Source organism: Phycodurus eques, chromosome 3 (assembly GCF_024500275.1).
Source record: "Phycodurus eques isolate BA_2022a chromosome 3, UOR_Pequ_1.1, whole genome shotgun sequence".
Lineage (NCBI taxonomy): Eukaryota > Metazoa > Chordata > Actinopteri > Syngnathiformes > Syngnathidae > Phycodurus > Phycodurus eques.
Window position 1 is genome coordinate 29,404,322 of NC_084527.1, and position 21,253 is coordinate 29,425,574.

General features: G+C 42.3%; 1 protein-coding gene across 2 annotated transcripts; it reads left to right on the forward strand.

Annotated features, from left to right (window-relative positions):
* The first annotated feature begins 2,797 nt into the window (after window positions 1–2,797).
* Window positions 2,798–20,575, forward strand: msi1b (musashi RNA binding protein 1b). 2 transcript variants are annotated; one of them, XM_061673037.1, is made up of 15 exons: window positions 2,798–3,031; window positions 3,319–3,359; window positions 3,758–3,839; window positions 3,966–4,050; window positions 9,252–9,293; window positions 10,344–10,436; window positions 13,211–13,259; window positions 13,740–13,822; window positions 13,889–14,006; window positions 14,959–15,039; window positions 16,907–16,963; window positions 17,120–17,176; window positions 17,948–18,102; window positions 18,852–18,897; window positions 18,987–20,575. In XM_061673037.1, the coding sequence occupies exons 1-14, from the start codon at window positions 2,973–2,975 to the stop codon at window positions 18,891–18,893; spliced, it is 1,044 nt and encodes a 347-aa protein (XP_061529021.1). In that variant the 5' UTR covers window positions 2,798–2,972; the 3' UTR covers window positions 18,894–18,897; window positions 18,987–20,575. The 2 variants fall into 2 exon arrangements, with proteins under 2 accessions (XP_061529021.1, XP_061529020.1); XM_061673036.1 differs by having other exon boundaries at window positions 2,800–3,031; window positions 17,969–18,102.
* Window positions 20,576–21,253: the final 678 nt, after the last annotated feature.

A 21,253-nucleotide genomic window follows, 5' to 3' on the forward strand; every position in this document is an offset into this window, starting at 1 on the left:
AATGATTCACAAAATTGAATTGACTTCTGTATTTAGGAAAACGAATGGAAAAAAAACACATACTTAATAATAATTAATTTGGAACTCGGTGTAATATTGGGGGAGGTGAATGTTGATCATTCATATTCAGGCTCTTCGTTTGGTACCTGGGCCTTTAGTGGGGATTTGCCCGACTTAATCCAACTCCTGATACCACTATTTTCATGTCGCAATTATAGAAACTATTATACTATACCCAGTGATTGGCTGGCGACCAGTTCAGCGTGTACCCCGCCTTTCGCCCAAAGTCAACTGGGATAGGCTCCACCACGTTCCCGAACCTAGTACGGATAAGCGGTATGGAAAATGGATGGATATTGTACTATACCAGCAACCCAAATAAGTGTGTGGTATAGAAAATGGATGCATGGCTATATTAATGCTATACAAAAACGTAACATAACAGCACACAACTGTGCCATGTACATCATCTGGAGCAGTTCTAAATCAATGTTTATCTAATAACATGACAAAAACAAATAATTGAAAAAATACATCATACTCACCAGAGATGCTTATTATTAAATGTATGCATTAATTTGTGCAGATCGCTACAGAGGTGTTATGCTAGTCGAACTTGTCTTGGTATGACCAACCAATAAGAGGATGGAAAAATGCTGACGTTATTGTGCCAGCTATCACCAAAAGTATTCGCTCACCTGCCTTGACTCAGATATGAATGTAATAATAATAATAATAAGTTGATTTATAAAGTGCTTTCGGTCAAAGTGCAGTACAGATAAGTAAAATGCAAGTGCAGGTACAGTACCAACAACTAAAAAACATCTAATAAGACAAAGTAAAACAATTTCGTAAATAAAACAGAAACAAAAACACGCCATTTAAACGGGACACCATATATAAATTCAAATGCAAGCGTAATAAGGTGGGTCTTTAATTTTGCTTTCGAAATTTCAACTGAGCAGGCTTGCTTGACATCAAGTAGAAGTGACATCCCATTTTTAATCCATAGTGTTTAATATGACATCCATGTGCCAGCTCAGCAACTCCGTACACCAGTTGACTAATGTGCATGTGATATCGTGTTCCTTCACTCATAAGTTCGAAAGACACACTATAGGCTTTAATTGCTTGTGCTGGGACCACTAATAACAACACAGGTTATACTAACATATCAACTCACAGGTTCTTAAGGTGTTTAGACACTAAAAAAGAATCCCACCGCACCACTCGTCAGTAGCACTGCCTTGCTCATTTCCCACATCCTGTCCTGCCCTATTTCTGTGCTCTCTCATCTTGTTCTATTGGTTAGTTATTGCATGTCCTCATCCACAAATAAGAACACGATTTGACTGTTGTAATTTTACTTGTGCTCAGATATCTGGACAGTCTCACTATTGTTCTGCTGTGGTTCGCACCCCTATTCCCCTTGTCCATTCTGTCCCGCTGTATGTTCCCTAAAACCCTTTTTTTTGTCCAGCTTCATTTGACCATTTTTTTCCAGAAGCACATTTGTGAGGTTGCACACTGATATAGGACGACAAGGCCTGGCTATCAGTTTCCACTATAATTCATCTATAGTGTTCTATAGGGTTGAGGTCAGGATTGTTCAGGCCAGTCAAGTTCACCCACATCAAACTCTCCCGTCTATGTCTTGATGAACCTTGATTTGTGCACTGATGCGCAGTCATGTTGGACCATCTCCAAACTGTCCCCACAATGTTGAAAAATATTAGAACCTGAGCTCCAGTAAAAGGAACTCTGAATGCTTCAGCATCCTAAGAGATTTTGGACAGTCAAACAGTTTGGGGATTACCCCTTCCTGTTCCAACATGTCTGTGCAACAGTGCACAAAGCAAGGTCCATAAAGACATGGATGAGAGAATTTGGTATGGATGAACTTGACTGGACTGCACAGGTTCCTGCCCTCAACCCGATAGAATTCCTTTCGGTTGTTTACGAGTGGACAGTGAGCCAGGCCTTATCGTCCAACATCAGTGTGTGACCTCGCAAATATGTTTGAAACTGTCACAGCTGCAAAGGGTAGACCAACATCTTTAGAATGGGTTAGCCCTGAAAATCATATGTGAGTCAAGGCAGTTGAGTAAATACTTTTGGCAATATAATGTAGCTGTCCCCTAAAAAGTGGGAACTGCGAATTGGTTGAAGAAACAGTTCCATTGCTATACTAGTTTACATTACATTGGCCAACAGTACCGATTCTCAACGCCTTGGGTAGATTTGGGGTACGTTCTGAAATTCAATCTGACGCTTTCACTGCGCTCTGATACTGCAGTGCTCAGAGAGGCAGAGCGTGCTCTATTTTCTATGAATTTAGAAACGAATGTGTTGGCCATTGGCAGGGATACGTCAGTGCGTCCGCCATATTGAATGTGTCAGTTCTGCCTGTAAACATCTCGTCCTGTCTGACGCTCCGAAACGAGTGTGGCGTTCTGATTTTCCGAACATTCCGGACTGTAGAGAGCGCGATTGGAGTGAATTTCTCAACGTACCGTAGATTACACGGCAGCACATAAAAGCTGAAAACTGATTGAAAAAAAACCCAAAAAAACAACAACAACAAAGAAAGAAAATCAACAACCTCATACAGTACACTATTGAAAGCAGTGGAACCTCGAGATATCGTACCAAAGGAAGACTGTTGGTAAGAAATGAATGAAATGTTATCGAAGCACACTTAGTTTAGAATGGTGTGAACCTGCTCTTATTTTTCAAGTTCAGACCGGAAGCTGCCTCCTCGCTCACCGGGTGGCTTTTGCCCCTCGGCGGAGGGATGAGGGAGCAACGGCAGCGCGGACGGAATCGAGGACGAGGACGACGAGGAGGTGGAGTCTGTCCCAGCCCGCGTCTGGCCCGCTCCCCTCTGACACCAAGGGCCAAACCCGCCCCGAGCCTCTCACTCACTGCCGGCCTGTTCCCCCGCACACTCACACACACGAGCAGGACACGGAATGGACACGGAAGGGAGCCAGAGCAGCCTGTCCGCCACGGACTCCCCTCACGACCCTTGGTAAGTCAAAAAGAAAACTTTTTTTTCTTCTTCTTTTTTTTGTTCCCCCCCCCACCACCCCCCCACCCCCCTCCCTCGCACGGTTCTTGGAACAAGCCTTCCATTCTGCGTGCAAGATGAGGGGCGCACACCTCCACACTGGGAGCCTTCATGTCACATTTACTGATCATACACCCACCTCGAGTTTCATCAACAACTTTGTTTGTTTGTGCAGTGCCAGCACACAAAATATTCAGCTTACTGAATGCCACTGACTGCAAATGTAAATGTTCTCTTTCTTTCCACAGCAAAATGTTCATAGGTGGACTCAGCTGGCAAACAACACAAGGTACATCTTCTAAAATGTCTTCGCTACTCCGCATTGGATTGAGGGTGAAGATGCATGAACTTGTTGGAACATCTGCCTTTCTTGATATTTCCACTTGCTAATGCTGAATTTGTGGATGTTTGGTTTTTCCTTGGCCTTCAGTGAATGCACCCATTCAGAACTTGTGTAGAAAAAAAAAATAGTGATATCTGTTGCTTTGAAGACAGGTGTAATTCCTATTTTAATCTTGATGCGATTAAAAAAAATGTCACAGGAATCTTTCTGGTGAGTCTAATCCTTTTTAATCCTTGGTTACGTTTGTTTGACGAGAAATACAAATAGTGCGTCTCATATTTCCTTCTACTGTGCAGCACTATTGTCCACTAATGTGTCCCCCTTGTTGTTGCTTTGTGTCTCAGAGGGTCTGAAGGAGTACTTCTGCAAGTACGGCGAGGTGAAGGAGTGTATGGTGATGCGAGATCCGGTTACGAAGCGCTCGAGGTGAGCTTGGCGTCTACTCTGAAAGTTTATCTGTCCTCCGTGATTCCTTACTGCTCATAACATATCATTACGCATCAACATAGTTGTCACTGTCATTAATACTTTCATACCCCCCAATGTCCGCAGAGGCTTCGGATTTGTCACCTTCGTGGATCAGGCTGGCGTGGATAAAGTTTTGGCCCAAACCAGGCATGAGTTGGACTCTAAAACAGTGAGTTCTATGTCTTTACTTCCAACCCTTGGCTAATCTCATTGCCCGCTCTTTGATACGTAGATTTTCTATTAATCTCCAGTAAAGGTTGATGCATTTCATTATATTTACTAAAGTCTCCTCTGTGCTGACGTTCTCAAACCACGTTGCTTGTGAATGCCCGCCGCCGTTCCTCAGATCTGGATGTTTTGCATGATAAAGTGACACCGGAGACACTTGGGACAATATCTTTGCTTTCCGCCAAACATTCAGCAAAATGTCACGCGGTGTCAATTTCCATAGAAACAAGGGGAGCGGAGCAGGGTGACTTCTCCCTTTGCCAATCTTGGATTTGGCTTCTAGGGAGAGGGAAACAAAACTTTTCTTCTCGGCCTGCCTTTTCTTTTCTGTCCCAAGGGGTGGAAATGACCTCCAGAATAAAGGTTTCTCGGCAGAACGGGCAAATGCAACCTGAGACCATCGATGTGTGCACCAAATAAACTTCTTGTAACACTTCCAAAGTGATAAAGTCGTGGCGGGTTATTCCACGTGTAGAAACGTAACTTGGGATGTTTGAATCGAGGCTGAGAGCGTATGTGTGTGTTAGTGATGAATGTGGGCCAGTTTTGGGAACAATGTAGCTCCGTTGGTCGTCATAGGGACAGCTGCTCCCACCTCTCTCTCTCATCAGTGGTAGTGGTGATGGCGGTGCGTTAGTGACTGTATTGAAATCAGGAGCGCATACTTCTTTTTCCCCTTTTGTGCGCTGTACGATGCTCCAACTCAAAATAAGTGAGGTGGTGGAGAAAAACAATTAAAGAGAAAAAGTTGCACCGGAAACTTCAAGAAAACACACTAGGGTGAGAACTGTAATATATTGTGAATTTTAAATAAATGAAAGTTGCATTTCAAATTGATTATCCCTTCGGCTCAGGGACAAGGCCTGTGACACTTTGTGCCACCGTGGTTGGACGCCACTAAATCACCATGGGGTTGGTTTCCATAGTGACCCCCCCCCCCCACCCCCCACTTGCTTCCCCACAGTTGAAGAATAGCTCTGTCAACAAAAGAAAAAGAGGATGATAACAATGCACATCATTTACAATTATTTCTTGGCCAACACAAGACAGTATAAACAGGCAGTCAAGGAGAGTCAAGGTCATTAAGTCCCGGTGCCTCCCAATAAGCACATTGACGATGATTTCGGGTTTATTAAAAAAAAAAAAAACATTCGTCTTTAACTTCCCACTGTTAATGCCGTGTAGCCTCGTGGGCCGCGGCAGTGGATGGGAGTGGGTTTGACTTTGAGAGATTCTAGACTAACCAAAGGGGTTGTATGGTGACTGGAGGAGGACTTTTTTTTGGAGGGCGCTCATCCGACCTCCACTCCCCTCCCTTGTACAGACAGGTTATCCTGTTAGCGAGGGGAGAGAAAAGGTTCTCCAGTGGCAACACAAAGAATGTGCCATGCTGTGACCGAATGAATCGCTCGGGCGCTGCTGGAATGAGCGGACCTTTGCGCAGCAAGTCAGGCTGCCGAGTGAATACACAATTTATTGCTACTTTTAGTGTTGAGGCACAGATAGTGGCAAGTGTATTACTGAGATCGTATAACCACTACCCTTTGAGTTGGCCCTCAGCTTCCTGCCATCTCTAAACTGGGTTCGTCCGATACTAACTGCACATTTGTTGCACACAGTCACACACTTTACAGTCACGCCGCTCCGTTTGAGGTCTCATTAACTATTTCAGCACCACAGCAGAAACACGACGGGGGGAGCAATCCCTATCTGCGATTAGTGTGGCTCTCCTAACTAATAGGATTGGAGTCAACAGGCTTGTGCCGGTCCTCCAGAGATGTGAGCTGCTGTGTGGAGTGTGTTCCATTGTCAGGTCAACTGTTGCATACTGTAGCTGGATGTACGGTGGATATAAAAAGTCTTACCCCTGTTCAAATGCCTAGTTTTTGTGACATAAAAAAATAATAATAATAAAATAAAATAAACAACTGCAATAACATGGTGGCACCAAGTGTGCACACCCTCTTATTACTTGACATGTGGCTATGTTCAGAATTAACCAATCACACACAAACTCATGTTATAAGGGAGTCAGCATACACCTGCCACCATTTGAAGTGCCCCAATGAACCCCAACCCAAATAAAGTTCAAATGTTCTCGTACAGTACTAAGCGTTTCCTGACATTTTTTTGCAGTCACTTCTTATAGCACAAGCAGAGCGTGTCCACATCATCAGCGGGATCGCGTTGTTCAAAGGTATCAGTCAGGAGAAGGGTAATAAAAGAACTGAACATTTCTCCAAAACATAGAAAAAGCTGGTTAGGGAGGCAGCCAACACTAAAGGAGCTGCAAGACTTTGTGGCAATTACTGGCTGTTTAGTAAATGTGACAGCAATCTCTGGCTATTGGGTAGGGTGACAAGATGGAAGCCTTAACTTTCCAAGGAAAAAAAACAACAACAACAACACTTAATATCGCCCATAGGCAGGTGGGAAAATCTGTCCGATGAAACCAAGGTTGAACCTTTTGGCCATAATTCCAAAAGTTGTTTTTTTTTGGTCTCAAACACAAAACTGCTCTTTACCTAAAGAACACCATACCTACAGTGAAGCGTGTTGGTGGCAGCAATGTGTTTTAGGGCTGTTTTACTTCAGCTGAAACTGGGGTCTTAATCAAGGTGGAGGGAATTATGAACAGTTTCAAAAAACAGTCAGGGTTTGCACAAAAAACTTGAGGCTCGTGGTAGAAAGCCAAAAGAGAGTCAGGAAAAGCTTGCTCGAACATCTGAACTTTAACATCAGTACAAACAGTACTGTATGTTTGAATTCTGAACACATCTACATCCCCGGTTGTAAAAGGGTGTGCACACTTGTGCAAGGACATTATCGCTGTTGCTTATTTTTACTTCCCCTCTCAATTGAGTGGTACAGGTTATGAGTCACATTAATAATGGAAAACCTTAAAAAAAAAAAAATGTATCTTGGTTTCATTTCTTAACATTACACCCGTTACATCACGCACTTTACGTCGTGACTCATGTCGCTGGCAAAAGGGGATTGCTCTGATTTCCGGAACCCCTCTTGCAATTACGTCCAGTTTCACCTCTCTTACCTTCCGGCAAGGTTACGTCGTTGCATGCACGAGGCTTCAAGCTGCATGCCCGCATTATAGGAGATGAAAATGTGCTCGTATCAACTTTAAAAAAATTTTTTTTTTTTATGTTGCATTCATCTCTCAACACTTTTCCTCCACCACACAAATCATTTTCATTAATACATTTAAAGTCCACTATTTCCTTCCCGCTCATGTGCTGTGTGCTGCCCTGTTTGATTTTGGTTGTTTGTGTGTGTCTGTTTGTTTTTGAATGTGCACAGGAGTGTTGGCCATCAGGAGGGTTGGTGACCGGAGGTGACTATCAGAGTAGTCTAGCCATAATAGAAACTAAACAGTAGACTCTGCATCTGATCCTCCAGTCTTAGCCTTTAGTCTTCTCACTCTTTAGAAGAGAAACAAAAACCTGTGGCAATTTTGAGTCATATTCAAGTAGAAACATGCTGTCGTCCTCATTCTGGTAAACGCATGTGATTTACCATAGAGGCTCTTGCTATCTACTATACTGTAGTTTAACTTTACCCTCTCATGGTCGCAAACTAATCTTAGCGCTGTACTGCCTCCTCATCTGTTAGTGTAACGGCGGTACAAGTGGGGAGTAGTGTAGTTGATCTCTACCTCTATTAGATCAGTGTAGACTGACGGTAAATGAAACGCGTCTATATTGACATTTTCATGGCATGGTGTGATGCTCTCTCTAACAGCGGTGTAAAAAAATAAAATAAATAAGTGGACACAGAAACTACAAAGCAGAGAACCGTCCGGAATCTCCAACGCTCACAAGAAAGCGCACGTGGCCCAGTAGATGAGCTCGATGCCATGCGCTGTTGTCGTCACAAGCTGAAGGAGGCAAAAACAAACTAACACAAACAAACAAAGTGTGGTGGCTCTCCTGTCGCTGTGGTGTGATTGACAGCTCCTTCTCCTCTATCCTGTCTTCCTCCACCTGGCCACCCCTCGCTCTCACTCTTTCCGAATCACTTCCGCCGACTCCTCTCAGGCTCTCCTCACAGAGGTGAGGTGGGTTTGTGATTGTGGTAACCGTGTGAGATTCCAAGAGCTCACATGTCACATGGTGGTGACGAGAGAGGCAGGGGTTCACTGGACATTCCCAGGCATTCCACCTGAGTGCCGAAACACACGCGCACGCACACACACACACACACACACACACACACACACACACACACATACGCACACACACAGAGGAATAAAAAGCACAATCAAATCTAAATTAGGTTTGCATATGGTATTATAAAAAGTTTCAGCATTATGTCTGTCACTGTACCTAATGATTTTACCACAAATTACTTAGTCAGGGATCTCAAACTGCTCTATTGGGAAATTAGGTGTGCTTTTTTTTTTTTTTTTTTAGATTTTAAATTCTTACATTTTAAAATGCACTCAATACAATTTCCCACTGGGGCCTTAGCACTTATTTAAAGCAACAACAGCACAGGAATTGTAAATTGTGTAAAAAAAAATCTTTGTAGTTTTCTTGCCAAGGTTCGAAAGAGTCGAGAGCTTTTGATTTCATTTTAGTCTGCGGTTAGAAACGGGCCTCAAATTGTCTGATTACCTTAGAAATTATTACTATGTTATTGATGTGTTTCTCACTGTTGCATATTGCCAAACGGTGACATTGGACTCTCCGCTCAAAAACTGAAACAAGGCAGGAAGATAGAAAGCGACATTGTTCTCTGTCAGTATTTTTTTCCACAGACTAAAATGTTTTTCGAATCGTCATATAAATGTTATGCTGTATTCTTCCTATATAACCTACCTAGTGTATTACCAGCAGACTGTTTACACTGCAGTACTGTATATTCAAGAACTACTTGTGTCTTAGCGCGATAAGCAGAATCATTAGTGGTATCAAGTCAATCTGATCGATTTCCATCGCCAAAGGTTATCTTTAGTAAAAAGGCTGAAAACAGGGAAAGAACTTATAAACTGAATTGGTCATTTATACGATACTATATATTAAAATGATAAGGTAGGATTAAAACACATAAATTGACGAGAGACGCCCCTTATGACACATCACATCACTTTAACACACCTCTCTGTCTCTGTATTATCTTCTATAGATTGATCCTAAGGTCGCATTCCCTCGGAGGGCTCAGCCTAAGGTGAGTTGAATGCAATGTAAATTGAATGTAACTATCGGGCACCATTCTGGGTTTATATGGCCTTCAAATCGAACTAGGTTAAAGAATCTATCTACATCACGTAAAAAAAAAAATAAATAAAAAAAAAGTACAAGTACAATGAGGGCCTTTATGAAGTGTGATAGCATTTTCCCAAAAACATAAACCTGCACCATTAAAGGAATATGTATACAGTAGAATGCAACACGAATAAAATAAATAAAAAGTTGTATTATTCTTATTTGGGACACCTTTATTTTCAAAGGAAATTAAATATGTTTAAATAAAACAATAAATTAAATATTGGTACATAGCCGAAGCACTATTTGTTATGCAGACTGTGTGACTTTATACTATCAGGATCTTGTAATGGAGCTCGGATGTGAGAACACGTTGTCCGGTGTCATAGCTGTAAATCCGGCTGATCTCTTTCCTTACTGAATACAAACAGAAATGCATCCAGGCAACCAACTTCTCGTCAGGGGTTTTTAAAAGCCATAGCAATGGCTGTGTCATCTTATTTATAATATAACAAAAAATAAAATGTGTGACCAGTCCTGTTAGAAAAGCCCAAAATAATTACAGGTTTTAAGTGCAGGCTGTACTCAAGCAGCCCTTTGTGTCCTGTACATACAAAGTGACTTCTAAATGAAATCACCTCACACGCAAAACTGATGTAACAGATGAGTACTTGAGATGTTTTCAGGTTGAAACATGTAATATTATAAATAATTAGTGCTTCATGTCTCCTATTTATGCTTTTTTTTGAAAATGTATTTATTGGTTATTTATATCCATATTCTATGAACCTTTCTGTTCATAGAATATTTTTTTTTTTTTTGAGGAGTGACAAACAACAGTAATAAAGCAAATACAGTTAACCTCGTTTCACTGAAATCAATTTTTAAATGGAATTTACAAAGTTTTTTTTTTTTTTTTTTTTTACAAAGCCAGGTCGATATTCATATACAGTAATACAATACAAATTAGTTATAACTAATTGTAGTGATTTCTTTTGCTATTGCTTAACAGTTAGTGACTCGCACCAAGAAGATCTTTGTGGGAGGCCTGTCAGTGAACACCACCATAGAAGATGTCAAGCAATACTTTGACCAATTTGGGAAGGTGAGTGATGTTTGGACTGCTACCTTGATTGATATGCTGAGGTGCACAAAGTAATCCCAATGCAAATCCTATTTTCATGTCACAATGGCCAGTTATCACAAACTGAAATACGGCCGATAAAGTGGACGAGTGCTTGTAAGCGAAGGAGTTACTGTGGAGAGGAAGGCGAAATCACGGGGACAGAAAAGGCTTGTTGGAGAGGGTAGCTGGGGAAAACTAAAGAGGCTGAGAGGCTCCTCAGGGCCCGAGCAGCAGGCGAAGTTGGGGGATCCTGGAAGAGTGCAGAGGGGAGGAGTGGGGGGTGAAAAAGTTTTGTGGTGAGTGTATGGTGATGGTGAGGAAGGAGGAGGGATTATCAGAATCTGAATTAATCTGATGTAACAGCTGCTCCTACCCACAACCCCCTCCTGACCCGTTACCGTGGTGACCTGGCTTGCCCATTGTCCCCAAGTAATTCTGTGGGTAAGGGGGTTTTGTTTCCGAAGGAGGGAGGGACAAGGTGGTGTTCGGGGGTGTTCGCATGTGCGTGTGTTTGGTGGGGGTCAACTTGAGTTTAGAAACAATTTAAAAAAAAAAAAAAAAAAGTTGACTAATACGCCAAAGGTTCCTCACATGTCCTCTAAATGTTTGACCAGAGGTTATTTCTTCAAAGTACTGTATTGGTGCCTTTTTCATATATTTCAACACAAAGTGGTGTTTTTTTCAGAGGCATAGTGCAGAGAATAGATGATGGGTCCACAAAGGCTCCAACGAGAGAGGGAGGGCTTGATTGAGAGAGGTTTGTGGAGGCGTAAGAGAGGGAAGTGGGGCAAAGATGGGGTGTGGGGGAGATTTACAATAGCTCCTATGCCTCTCTACAAAGACAGGCAAATATTTTGTTCATTTGGCCCGCGAGGTTCCCAGCAGATGGTTCCCACATGTTTCGAATTTTGGTCGATTGTGAATTTGAACAAACCTTTCACCAAGTAACAGGTGGACGTAAAACTTTTTCAAAGTCAAATCTGCCATCCATCGAAATCTCCGATAGGGTGGCACATTATTTTCGGTGCCAAAGGTATGGCCTCCTGGCTCCCTGAGCTCCCATCTCAATCATAGCAGCTAGATGAATTTTGCCGAGAGAGATATCGAGGGATGGCCGGTGAAATGTGGGCTCCAGCCATCCATGGAAGTTCCTGATTAGACTGCCTCACTGGACCTTTTGTGTCCCGTCATGGCGAGGACAAAGGAGCGCGGGGAGGGATGGGCAGGGGATAACAGGGAAGATGAGAGGTGGAAAAAAAGGATAAGAGGGAATATTGTCCAGCGGCACACCATTAAAGTGCTCACACTTTGAAATATTGAGCAATGATGTGCAAGTTAACGCACTTTTTCGGAGTTAAACGAAGAGGTTCCTGGTTGCTTTTCCTGGTTGTTGCTGTGGCATTTCTACCACCTCTTTTGTTTACTGTGGGATCGCAACTCTTTGACAAAGTGTGTCCCGGATGTCTTGACACAGATGTGAGGCACCGAACGTTTGGCCTCTTGGACAAACTTCTTCTAGCCGATAAAACAAGCAGAGCATGCTCTGTGTGATAAGCCAACATTTGAGCGGAGGGAAGCCACGATTTGAGGTCCGCTTTCATACTGACACTACTCACTCACCTTTGACCTTTCTGGTAGCAAACTGCCCTTGGGGGTCTCTCTCTCTCTCTCTCTCGCGCTCGCTCTTCTGCTTTCTCTCACTCCCTCTCTCGCACACACAGTGTGTTGGCATACACGTATAATACTCGTCAGTATGGATCATATCCAACTGCAGCATCCAGTACACTTATTATAGATCAAGAGCACACTCCGATTCATTTCCCAAATGTTTATTCATGTCCAAACTCAACAGCCCCATAATTAGAGTGAACGCAAACAGGTAGGAAAAAAAAGCAGAACGACTATGACATGAGAAACTCTGTGTGTGTGTGTGCGTGTGTGAATAGAATAGACACCTGTGTCTGAGCTGTATAAAGTGAAGCCGGACTGGTGGGAGAGGTCAAAGGGAGAAGAGGAGAAGGAATTATGGCTGAGTGTGCCAACAAACAAAACCTCCAGGCCTCTTTGTTCTCCCTCTCCCTTTGTCTTTTCTTTCTCCTCCCTTTCCACTTTGACCCAATCTTTTTTTTCTTTTCCCCGACTCTCTTACAGCTCTCTGTACTCTTTTACCATATCTCCACCTGTCGCTATTTCACTCACTATCAGCCCCCCCCCCCCCATTCCCCCCCCATTCCCCTCTTCTCTCATCGAGATTCCACCTGCCTGAAAGATTCACCTTTCGACACAGCCGTGTTTCTCTCTTTGTCTCATTGGCCCTCTCCCACTGCTGTATTCATGAACCATATTTGATGTTGGCACTTTTGTACAGTTTCCATGGGAATGTCAAACTTTGGAGGGTAGAAAAGGGGCCGATTATGTGCTCTCTGAGGAGGATTGTAAGCAGGCATTTTCGCAGTGACTCCAGCTTTGCATGCCACCTATAATGTACATTGTGTTCATACCCAGCCAGGCCTTGTGCTGGAGTAGTTCTTCATATTTTCCTCTCTTGGCTTCCTCTTTCATAACCTGCTACTTGCCTCCTCCTCCCACTACTCTTCCTCCTCCTCTTTGCATCTGTCCATCTGTTGCCGAGCCTCCCTGTAGAACTTGAGAAGGGCTGAGGTCAGGCAATATGGCATGTGGCGAGAGAGAGAGAGAGAGAGAGAGAGAGAGCGAGCGTCGTGTAAAACTGCCTTTTTTTGTGTCCGCTCCAGGTCGACGATGCCATGCTCATGTTCGACAAGACCACCAACAGACACAGAGGTGAGACAGGCTGACCTCTTCACTCTGCTCACTTCCCACAACTCCTACCTTTCCTCTCAACCTCTTCCTCAAGTTACTACTCTTCCTACAGTCCTTCCTGGATTTCTATTGATCCCCCCCGCCCTCTTCCCCTGTAGAGCTCCTTCCTGTGGGCTGAGCTCAAGGAGACAAACGGGGCTAGTCTAATTAGCCAGTCCGTTAATCAGGATCAGGATAAAGCCTCCTTAAGCACCTCCTACCCACCCTGGGACTGATCGATTATGACAGCCGACCAGCTTTGCCCCGGCCTTCTGGCCAGGGAGGGAGGGAGGACTGGATGAGTGTGCATGTGTGTGTGAGAGAGATTCAGGGGGGTTAAGCAGCTATTACAACTGATTACTCGGGACTATTAGCTGTAACAGTCTGCATAAAGGCATATTGTCTGAACCCGACCATATTGTGCGAAATGTTCACCTCATGCACTTGCCTCGTCCTCACCAGGGTTTGGCTTTGTGACGTTTGAGAACGAGGACGTGGTGGAGAAAGTCTGCGAGATCCATTTCCACGAGATCAACAACAAAATGGTGAGAAGCTTCGACTTGTAGTTTCGAGTCAACAAGTTGCTTGATTGTTGTTTTTCCTTGAAACAGGTGGAGTGCAAGAAAGCTCAACCCAAGGAGGTGATGTCCCCTACAGGCTCAGCCAGGGGGCGCTCTCGGGTGATGCCCTATGGAATGGACGCCTTCATGCTGGGGATTGGTATGCTGGGTAAGTTCCTACTGATCAGCACAGGATGGATGTAGTAGCCGGTTCTCTCATCTGTGCTTTTTAAAAACTCTTCCTGCACTCGTGGCCTTAGCTGCTTTGAAGGTCACGTGACACATCATGAAAAGGAGGCTGAACCATCAAATGGGTTGCTTAACGTCTGCTTCACCACCACGTAGCTTAGATGGTCTGGATCTAAACTTCAGAAGTCACCCAGTGAAGGGGCAAGAGTGCCAAGATACACTGTTTCGTAGGAAGACTTTGGGCTTCATTTAAGTGTTCCCTGAATGCTGTCTATATGTAAAAGATTATATACATGGTCAAAAATATTATTCTAATGCAACCTAATCATTATTTGTTGCACCTTCAACACATACCTCAAACGAATGCCCAAGTCAGGGTCAGGACATAATATGCCCAATACTGCTCAAAGGGTTGACAGAAGGCAGGCCTCCGGTAGGTTTTTAAGACACGCTAATGCTCCCACCTACTGTTCAGTCGGACAACTGCAGCTTTTTCACTGATACGCTACAAACTCATTTAATGGCGCAATATCACATCTTTTTAGTGATTGAATCCTTATGCTGTGTACAAAGCCTGAGCTGGACGACTTTGTATAAGAAGCATAGTCCTGTGAAGAAACAAGTGACAGGTGTACAATATCACCCTGCAGGTCTTTACCAGGATTTACAGGTAGGAGGAAGGACAACAACACCCACCTTTTGTTTCCTTTTAAGTAGTTTCCAATTTCCATCAAACTTGGTGGAGTATTGACCAAGAAATAATCCATTATGTTTGTACTGTTTATTTTGTTTTTTTGTTTTTTTTTAACCACTGATCAGCAATATGTTGCCGTACCATGTTGCTCATATGTCTGATTGTATAACACTGGGCTATAATCTCATACTGTGAATGCCATCGCATCTAAACTCCATTCATGATCTTGTCTCTGCAGGTTATCCAAGCTTCCAGACTGCCACCTACACTAGTCGAAGCTACGCGGGCATCACCCCCGGATATACTTACCAGTTCCCCGGTAAACATAGCACCCACTCACATCATGATACATGATGAGTAATTTGGTTTTCACCACTGTTAGATAAGAAGCAGGATTGAATTAAAAAGAGCTTGATTCAGCGCACAGAGGCATTCTGGTTCACATTATGAGTGTCAACATAAAAGAAAACAGATATATCCTATTCATTACTGAGAAGGCATTTGTCTAAATTTCCTTGATGGAGGCAAGTGAAAATTGTCCATTTTTTTCCCCCTATATATTATTGTTCATCTCTGTTTGAATGTTCTGAACTGTTGTTTCTACGCCAGTGTTGTACTTAAGCACAGCGTGGAGGTAGTTATAGTAAAAATTTCCCATTGCTGATTCTTTAGACAGCAAGCTAATTGAGCCTGTATCAATAGTGCACTTTTTTTAATAGCTTGTGTATTTGAACTGTAGTGTGTAAGAAGCGATACACTGTCACAGACACAAAACATGTATTTACAGAAACAAGTAATGCTGAGAGTGACAATTGCTGCTTGGACTGTAAATATCAGGGAGTGGATTTGCATCTGCTTCGCTTGCGTGGGTTCATCTCAATGTGTGTGTTAGCGGTGTTTGTGAAGGTGTTCAGGCATGTACAGTATTCCCCCGCTATATTGCGGTTCATTGTTCACACCCGTACTGTATTGTGTTTTTTTTTTTTTTTTTTTTAAGCGATCGTTTCTTAAGGGTTTTTACAGGAGCCTATTGAATGTTGCAACTAGGGCTGCACAATATATCGTTGGAGCATCGTCATCGTAATGTACGTGCGTGCAATGGTCACATCGCAATGTTGGAATGATTTGCAGTCAATCAAGTGTAATGCTAATAAGTGGCCAGCAGAAGGACCTGGATAGACGTGCTAATAGAATTAGCACCCATGTTATGGTAAATTATACTGTATCCCATCAAACAACACATGCAGCAGCCCAGAGTTTTTGTTTTTTTTGTATGGTAACTATTAATGAGGACATGGGAAACAATTACACGCCTGGATTTTCTGTACACATATCTCTCTTCAGAATATGACGAATGAATGCGTTTCGCAGTAGATTACACTTGGGGGGATGGGGGACAGCCACGGTACTATTGAAGGGACAAGCTTCAGGTGTACACAACAACATGTTTTGCTTAAACTAATGCACTCAAATATAGAAATACTCATGCATATGTTAAAACATAGGTATAAAATAACAGATTGATTTAAAACAAAGGGATAGTGTTAGGAATGTGCTAATGACTCTAGAGTATAACTGGGCATTTAACGACAAATACTTCATATTATTGACTCCGTATACTTTTGTGCTCAACTGAGCATCGTTTTTCTAAAGAGGGAAAAACAGAAATGTGCGGGGATTTTCATATCTTATGTGAACTGTATGTTTTCCTGTATTTTTTTAACATTGCAATATATATCGCAGGGTTTGAGGAAAATGTCCAATTTCGTGCAGCCCCAGCTGCAAATACAGTAAAACACAAAGCTCACACTCACACAGACGCAGCTTTAAGCCACAACTTACACCGAGACTCGCTGATTGAACAATCCTGGCCTTCCAGGCCACATGCATGTGGCCTTTCTTTATTGCTTTGTTTTGTTTATTGATTATGCTATTCCGAGCTACCTTGTAGTTGAATTTGCATCTCCTTAAAAAAAAATACACTTATGAGCACAACTATATGTCTTAAGAATGATTTGTTGTTTCCTGCATTTTTAAAACACTCAAACCTTTTCAGTGACTTTTCCACACTTCCCAGCCTCACCACTGGGGTGTATTCCAGCCTGTGTGTTTGTGTTCTCCTTTGCTTGCCTGTTAAATTAAGGCGCCGACGAGGACTCAAAATCGCTCTGATGTTTCTGTTTTAGAGTTCCACTTAGAGAGGACTCCCCTTCTGACTTCACCCCACCCCCCTGAACTCACAGGTCAGTCAGTCCCTTCTTCGGACTTTGCGAGAAGCACGTCGTCAGTCTCCTTCACACCCTATTAGCAGACACACACGTTTAGCTGTTCGACTGAAATGGACACATTTTATTATTATTATTGTTATTATTATTAAACTGGACCTTCTCTCCCTTCAGCCATTCCCCTCACAGCGTATGGACCAATGGCAGCAGCGGCGGCAGCCGTAGTCAGAGGTATGAATCTTCGAAAGGTTCCTCATTTTGACCATTGTCCCTTTATAACATTGTGCCGTATTTATTTGTCTATATGATTAGTGAGGATTTTCTTTTTGGTGATGAAAATACTTGGCCCAGAAGCATTTGAAGAGGCTCAAAAGTAGGAAATACTGTATATATAAGACTTTAAATCAAAATGGTCCTTAGTGCGTCAGTGCTAAATTCCCCCATAGTCTGAATAATAAAAATGTATTCTACTGTTACTGTATCTATTTACAGGGCCTTACAAGGATCACGGACACAGAATCAATGAAAAATAAGAAATTGTATCTGAAACTGTGACATGTTATCATTTATACATTCATACTGATCTTGAGATTAACAAAATACCTCTTAATTTCAAAACATGGGGGAAGGAAAAACATCAATAGCTCCCGAATAATGCACTTGAGACATATGAAATCTCATTCTAGGAATTTCAAATAAGAGGCATAATCTTCCTTGGATAATATAAATTAAGAACAGGAATTTAAAAAAAAACAAAAAAATCCCAATATTTCACAGTACCTTATTGTCGCCAGATATTTCTGAGAAAACTCACATAGCATAATGTATTAATCTCATAAGAAATTATGAAATACGCGTCAGCGTATGTGTTAGAATGTTCACTTGAGGATTTATGATGAGTGTAGTAAAAAATTAAAAAAAAAGTGTCGCAAAGCATTTGAATCTGACTCTCCTGAAAAGGTCGGTTGCAACCCTACTCTGATGTTTTTACGGTACCTTCAGGTTCTACCCCATCTCGCACAGCTGGATTTTTGGGAACCAGCAGCCCGGGCCCGATGGCGGACCTCTACGGAACAGCTGGTCCGGAGTCGGCAGTCAGCAGTTACCTCAGCGCTGCAAGTCCCGCCCCGAGCGCTGGATTCAGCCATGGTCTTGGGGTGAGATACCACCTACACTACACTGTTATTATATATTGTTATCATTATAACAGTGAGTGGTGAAGAGTTATCCAAACGTTAAATATGATGCTACAACCAGTGGTGTAGAACTACAGATAGAAAGATAGCTAGATAGTTTTACCCCCACATGCTTTAAAAACATTATAGAGCCTGTATTTTACCTATCACCACGTGTGCTCTCACAAGTAGTGAGGGTTGAGTCTTCTACATGGAGGCAACCAATTAGAGGAAAGCCAAATATGGACAAAGTGGGTGCAAAACTGGGTCAAACAGAAGTAGCTGTCAGGGGGGCCTTTTCTGGGCACGAGTATGACAAAACCAAGGTGTTTTTTGAAATGAAATTGACACTTTTATAATAAGCCCATGTTAAAGTCACTCTACGGAGGTCTAAATAGCCAAAATATGGGACCTTTAAAACGTATTAACACACTTTATTTTTCTTTGTGCCTGTTCTCACTCTCTCGTTTACATAGTTCTCCATATTAGAGCCTAAGCGTGCTTGCTTCAAGCTGTTTATTTGTTACTTCCAATTGAAGTTCACTGCAGAATTAAACATTGTATATTTAAACACGAAAATGTTCAACCAAACCATATCATTTCGTCTAACAAGTCTGCTACCTTAATGTACTGTAAATGTTACGGGAATTATGAAACTTCAAACAACTGCGACTTTATCACACAAGTCAAGTGAAGAAGTGAATTTGAACCTTTCACGCTTCCTCCAACAGGGCCCTTTGATCGCTACGGCCTTCACTAACGGCTATCACTAAAAATGTGAGTTGTTATACACACATGCATGTATGAGGCAGCATACCATGTGATTGCACGTGACCGCTAGCTAATGCAGCTTGTTTGCTTTTCAGTGAAGAGTTGTTGACGGACGGAGAGCTGGAGGGAGTTGACGCTGCCCTGGAGCTGATCTGGCCTGGCTCTGTCCAGTTCGCTTCTCGTGGCAGGGGCAGCTGAATCCCCATCTCTCACACTCACACTCACACTCACACACACACACACACACGCTACATACTTCAACCTAGCCAACCTTCGGCAAAATCAATCTTTGAAAATGTTCGAAAAGCCAGCAGACAGAGCCTACCGTAGCAAACACATACAGATGCTGTATTTTGTAGTGTCACTTTTTTAGGGTTGTTTTACTTTGCCATTTTGAGCAATGGCTGCAATTTGTCTTAACAGGCCGTTTGACCTCTGAACCTGAATCTCCAAGTGAAGGTCACAATCTGTACTGCAAAAATTGTAATGAGTTCATAATGAATATTCACTACTAATTTGTGATCAATTCTATTTCTTGAAAATGTGTCACAAAGTGTATAGCTTGGTAGGTTTTAACGAAATGTTGTTACACATAAAGCAAAGAAACCGGTCATTGGTCACAGTTACATGATAGGCCTACTTGAGCTGTACAATGTTGTAAAATATTGTAAATATGACTTTTTGGGGGGCTTACAGGGTGGGGGGCAGCTACTTTTAGGGTCCGGAAGGCTTCGGAGAAGCGGTATGTTTGCTTCTTCTCGTCAATCCTTGCATGTTGGCAACTTTGACGATTACATAGTTTCATAAACATCTCAATATGTGTCTGTCATTGTTAGAACAGCCATACATTCGCTTAGGCATTTCTCTTTCTGTCACTTGAGTCTGTCATTTCATTGAAAAGCTGCTGTGAGTTCCGCAGATGGAGGTTGTCCTTATTTTGTTTTTTGTTTTTGTTTGAGGAGTGGGGGACACATGCACGTAAATATGCTCCTTACCTGGGAGAGGGAGAAAAAAAAAAACATACCGTTTTCTTACTTTGTCATATTTGTTGTTTAACTGTGATTTTTAAGATGTGAATATTGTTTGTGGAAGAACATGAAGGACTAATCTGTTGAGCAGCAGTGCACACACACACAAAAAACACAATCATACATGCTGATGGGCACTTTTCTGTGCCAGTTGTCTGTTTCATGTGGTTTCCTAAACATTGACCTACTATGTACAATATGCACCGTATGCTGTTTTTGGTTCGGGGGGAGGTACCTATGACATTTTAATTAGACCTTTTAATAATACATTAACATCGTCGTCAGAGTTATTCTTATTTTTGAAAGGTGGCTTTTCCTAGTCGCCTTTACATCCCTCACACGTATCCACTGGAGGTCACAGCTACAGCAAATTGACGGCTATTTTTAGACCAAAACAATTATGAAGGATGTTGCACTCGTTGGCCAATATAAAAGGGCAGAAGAACAAAGCACTCCATATCTAATAAAATGTTTGCATATTTTGATATACACTCACTCAAACTGCTGCAGGCTACCATTGTAGTTTTTATGCTGTCTTTGATGAAAAAAAAACTTGTCAACACTGTAACCTTTTCAGAATGTCATTATCCTGTCATGTTATTTCTTTGGAGAAAATAAAAACCTTTTTAAATTTCCTAATAAATTATTTTAAAACATTCCACTTTTGTTTTATTATTGACTATTTTTCTTTTTCTTCTTCAATGTACCTAACGTGTATGGGAATGTGAGAGGAAGTCAGAATAGCCAGAGAAAAACTGATGCGAGCACAGGGAGACCGCAGCTGAGATTCTAACCCCGAAACTCATAACTGTGACGCAGACGTGCTATCCACTCGCTCACTTTGCTGCCGAAGTACATCATATTATTTGTGTTACTCAAATATTGTATTGTTCCCGTTCTCAGGGATCCAGTGTCATACTATAGAAGGATTGTATAGTAATAATGGAATTATCCTAAATTACTTTGACGGCATGCTTCTTTTCGAATGAGAGGACACAAAGTGACAAATTTGATATTCAGTAGGGGAAAGGTTGACCTTTATCAGAACTGATGACATGGCATCTTCATGATGAGAGCCTGCTAACAGGTTTGACTGGCAAGAGACTTGATAGTCGTGGGAACGCAGAAATCAGATACAACACAAGAAAATACACTACAAGCATGAATGTATTTCCTAATGTTCAGAATTCTGAATGTCTTTATTGTCATTGCACACACCGCATACGACAAAATGACAGTGTTTTGCCTTTAAAACAACTGCTACATTTACACGCGTACACAAAATGCCCATAGCCTCCACTCTCCAATGTTCTTTTTTTTGGGGGGGGGGGCTC

Bases quoted from the DNA above. Each gene is read 5' to 3' on its own strand.
- msi1b (XM_061673037.1), top strand. From the start codon at position 2,973: ATGGACACGGAAGGGAGCCAGAGCAGCCTGTCCGCCACGGACTCCCCT. The intron at 14,007-14,958 runs GTAAGTTCCTAC...TTGTCTCTGCAG, and splicing joins GCTGGGGATTGGTATGCTGG to GTTATCCAAGCTTCCAGACT. The intron at 17,177-17,947 runs GTATGAATCTTC...CGGTACCTTCAG, and splicing joins GGCGGCAGCCGTAGTCAGAG to GTTCTACCCCATCTCGCACA.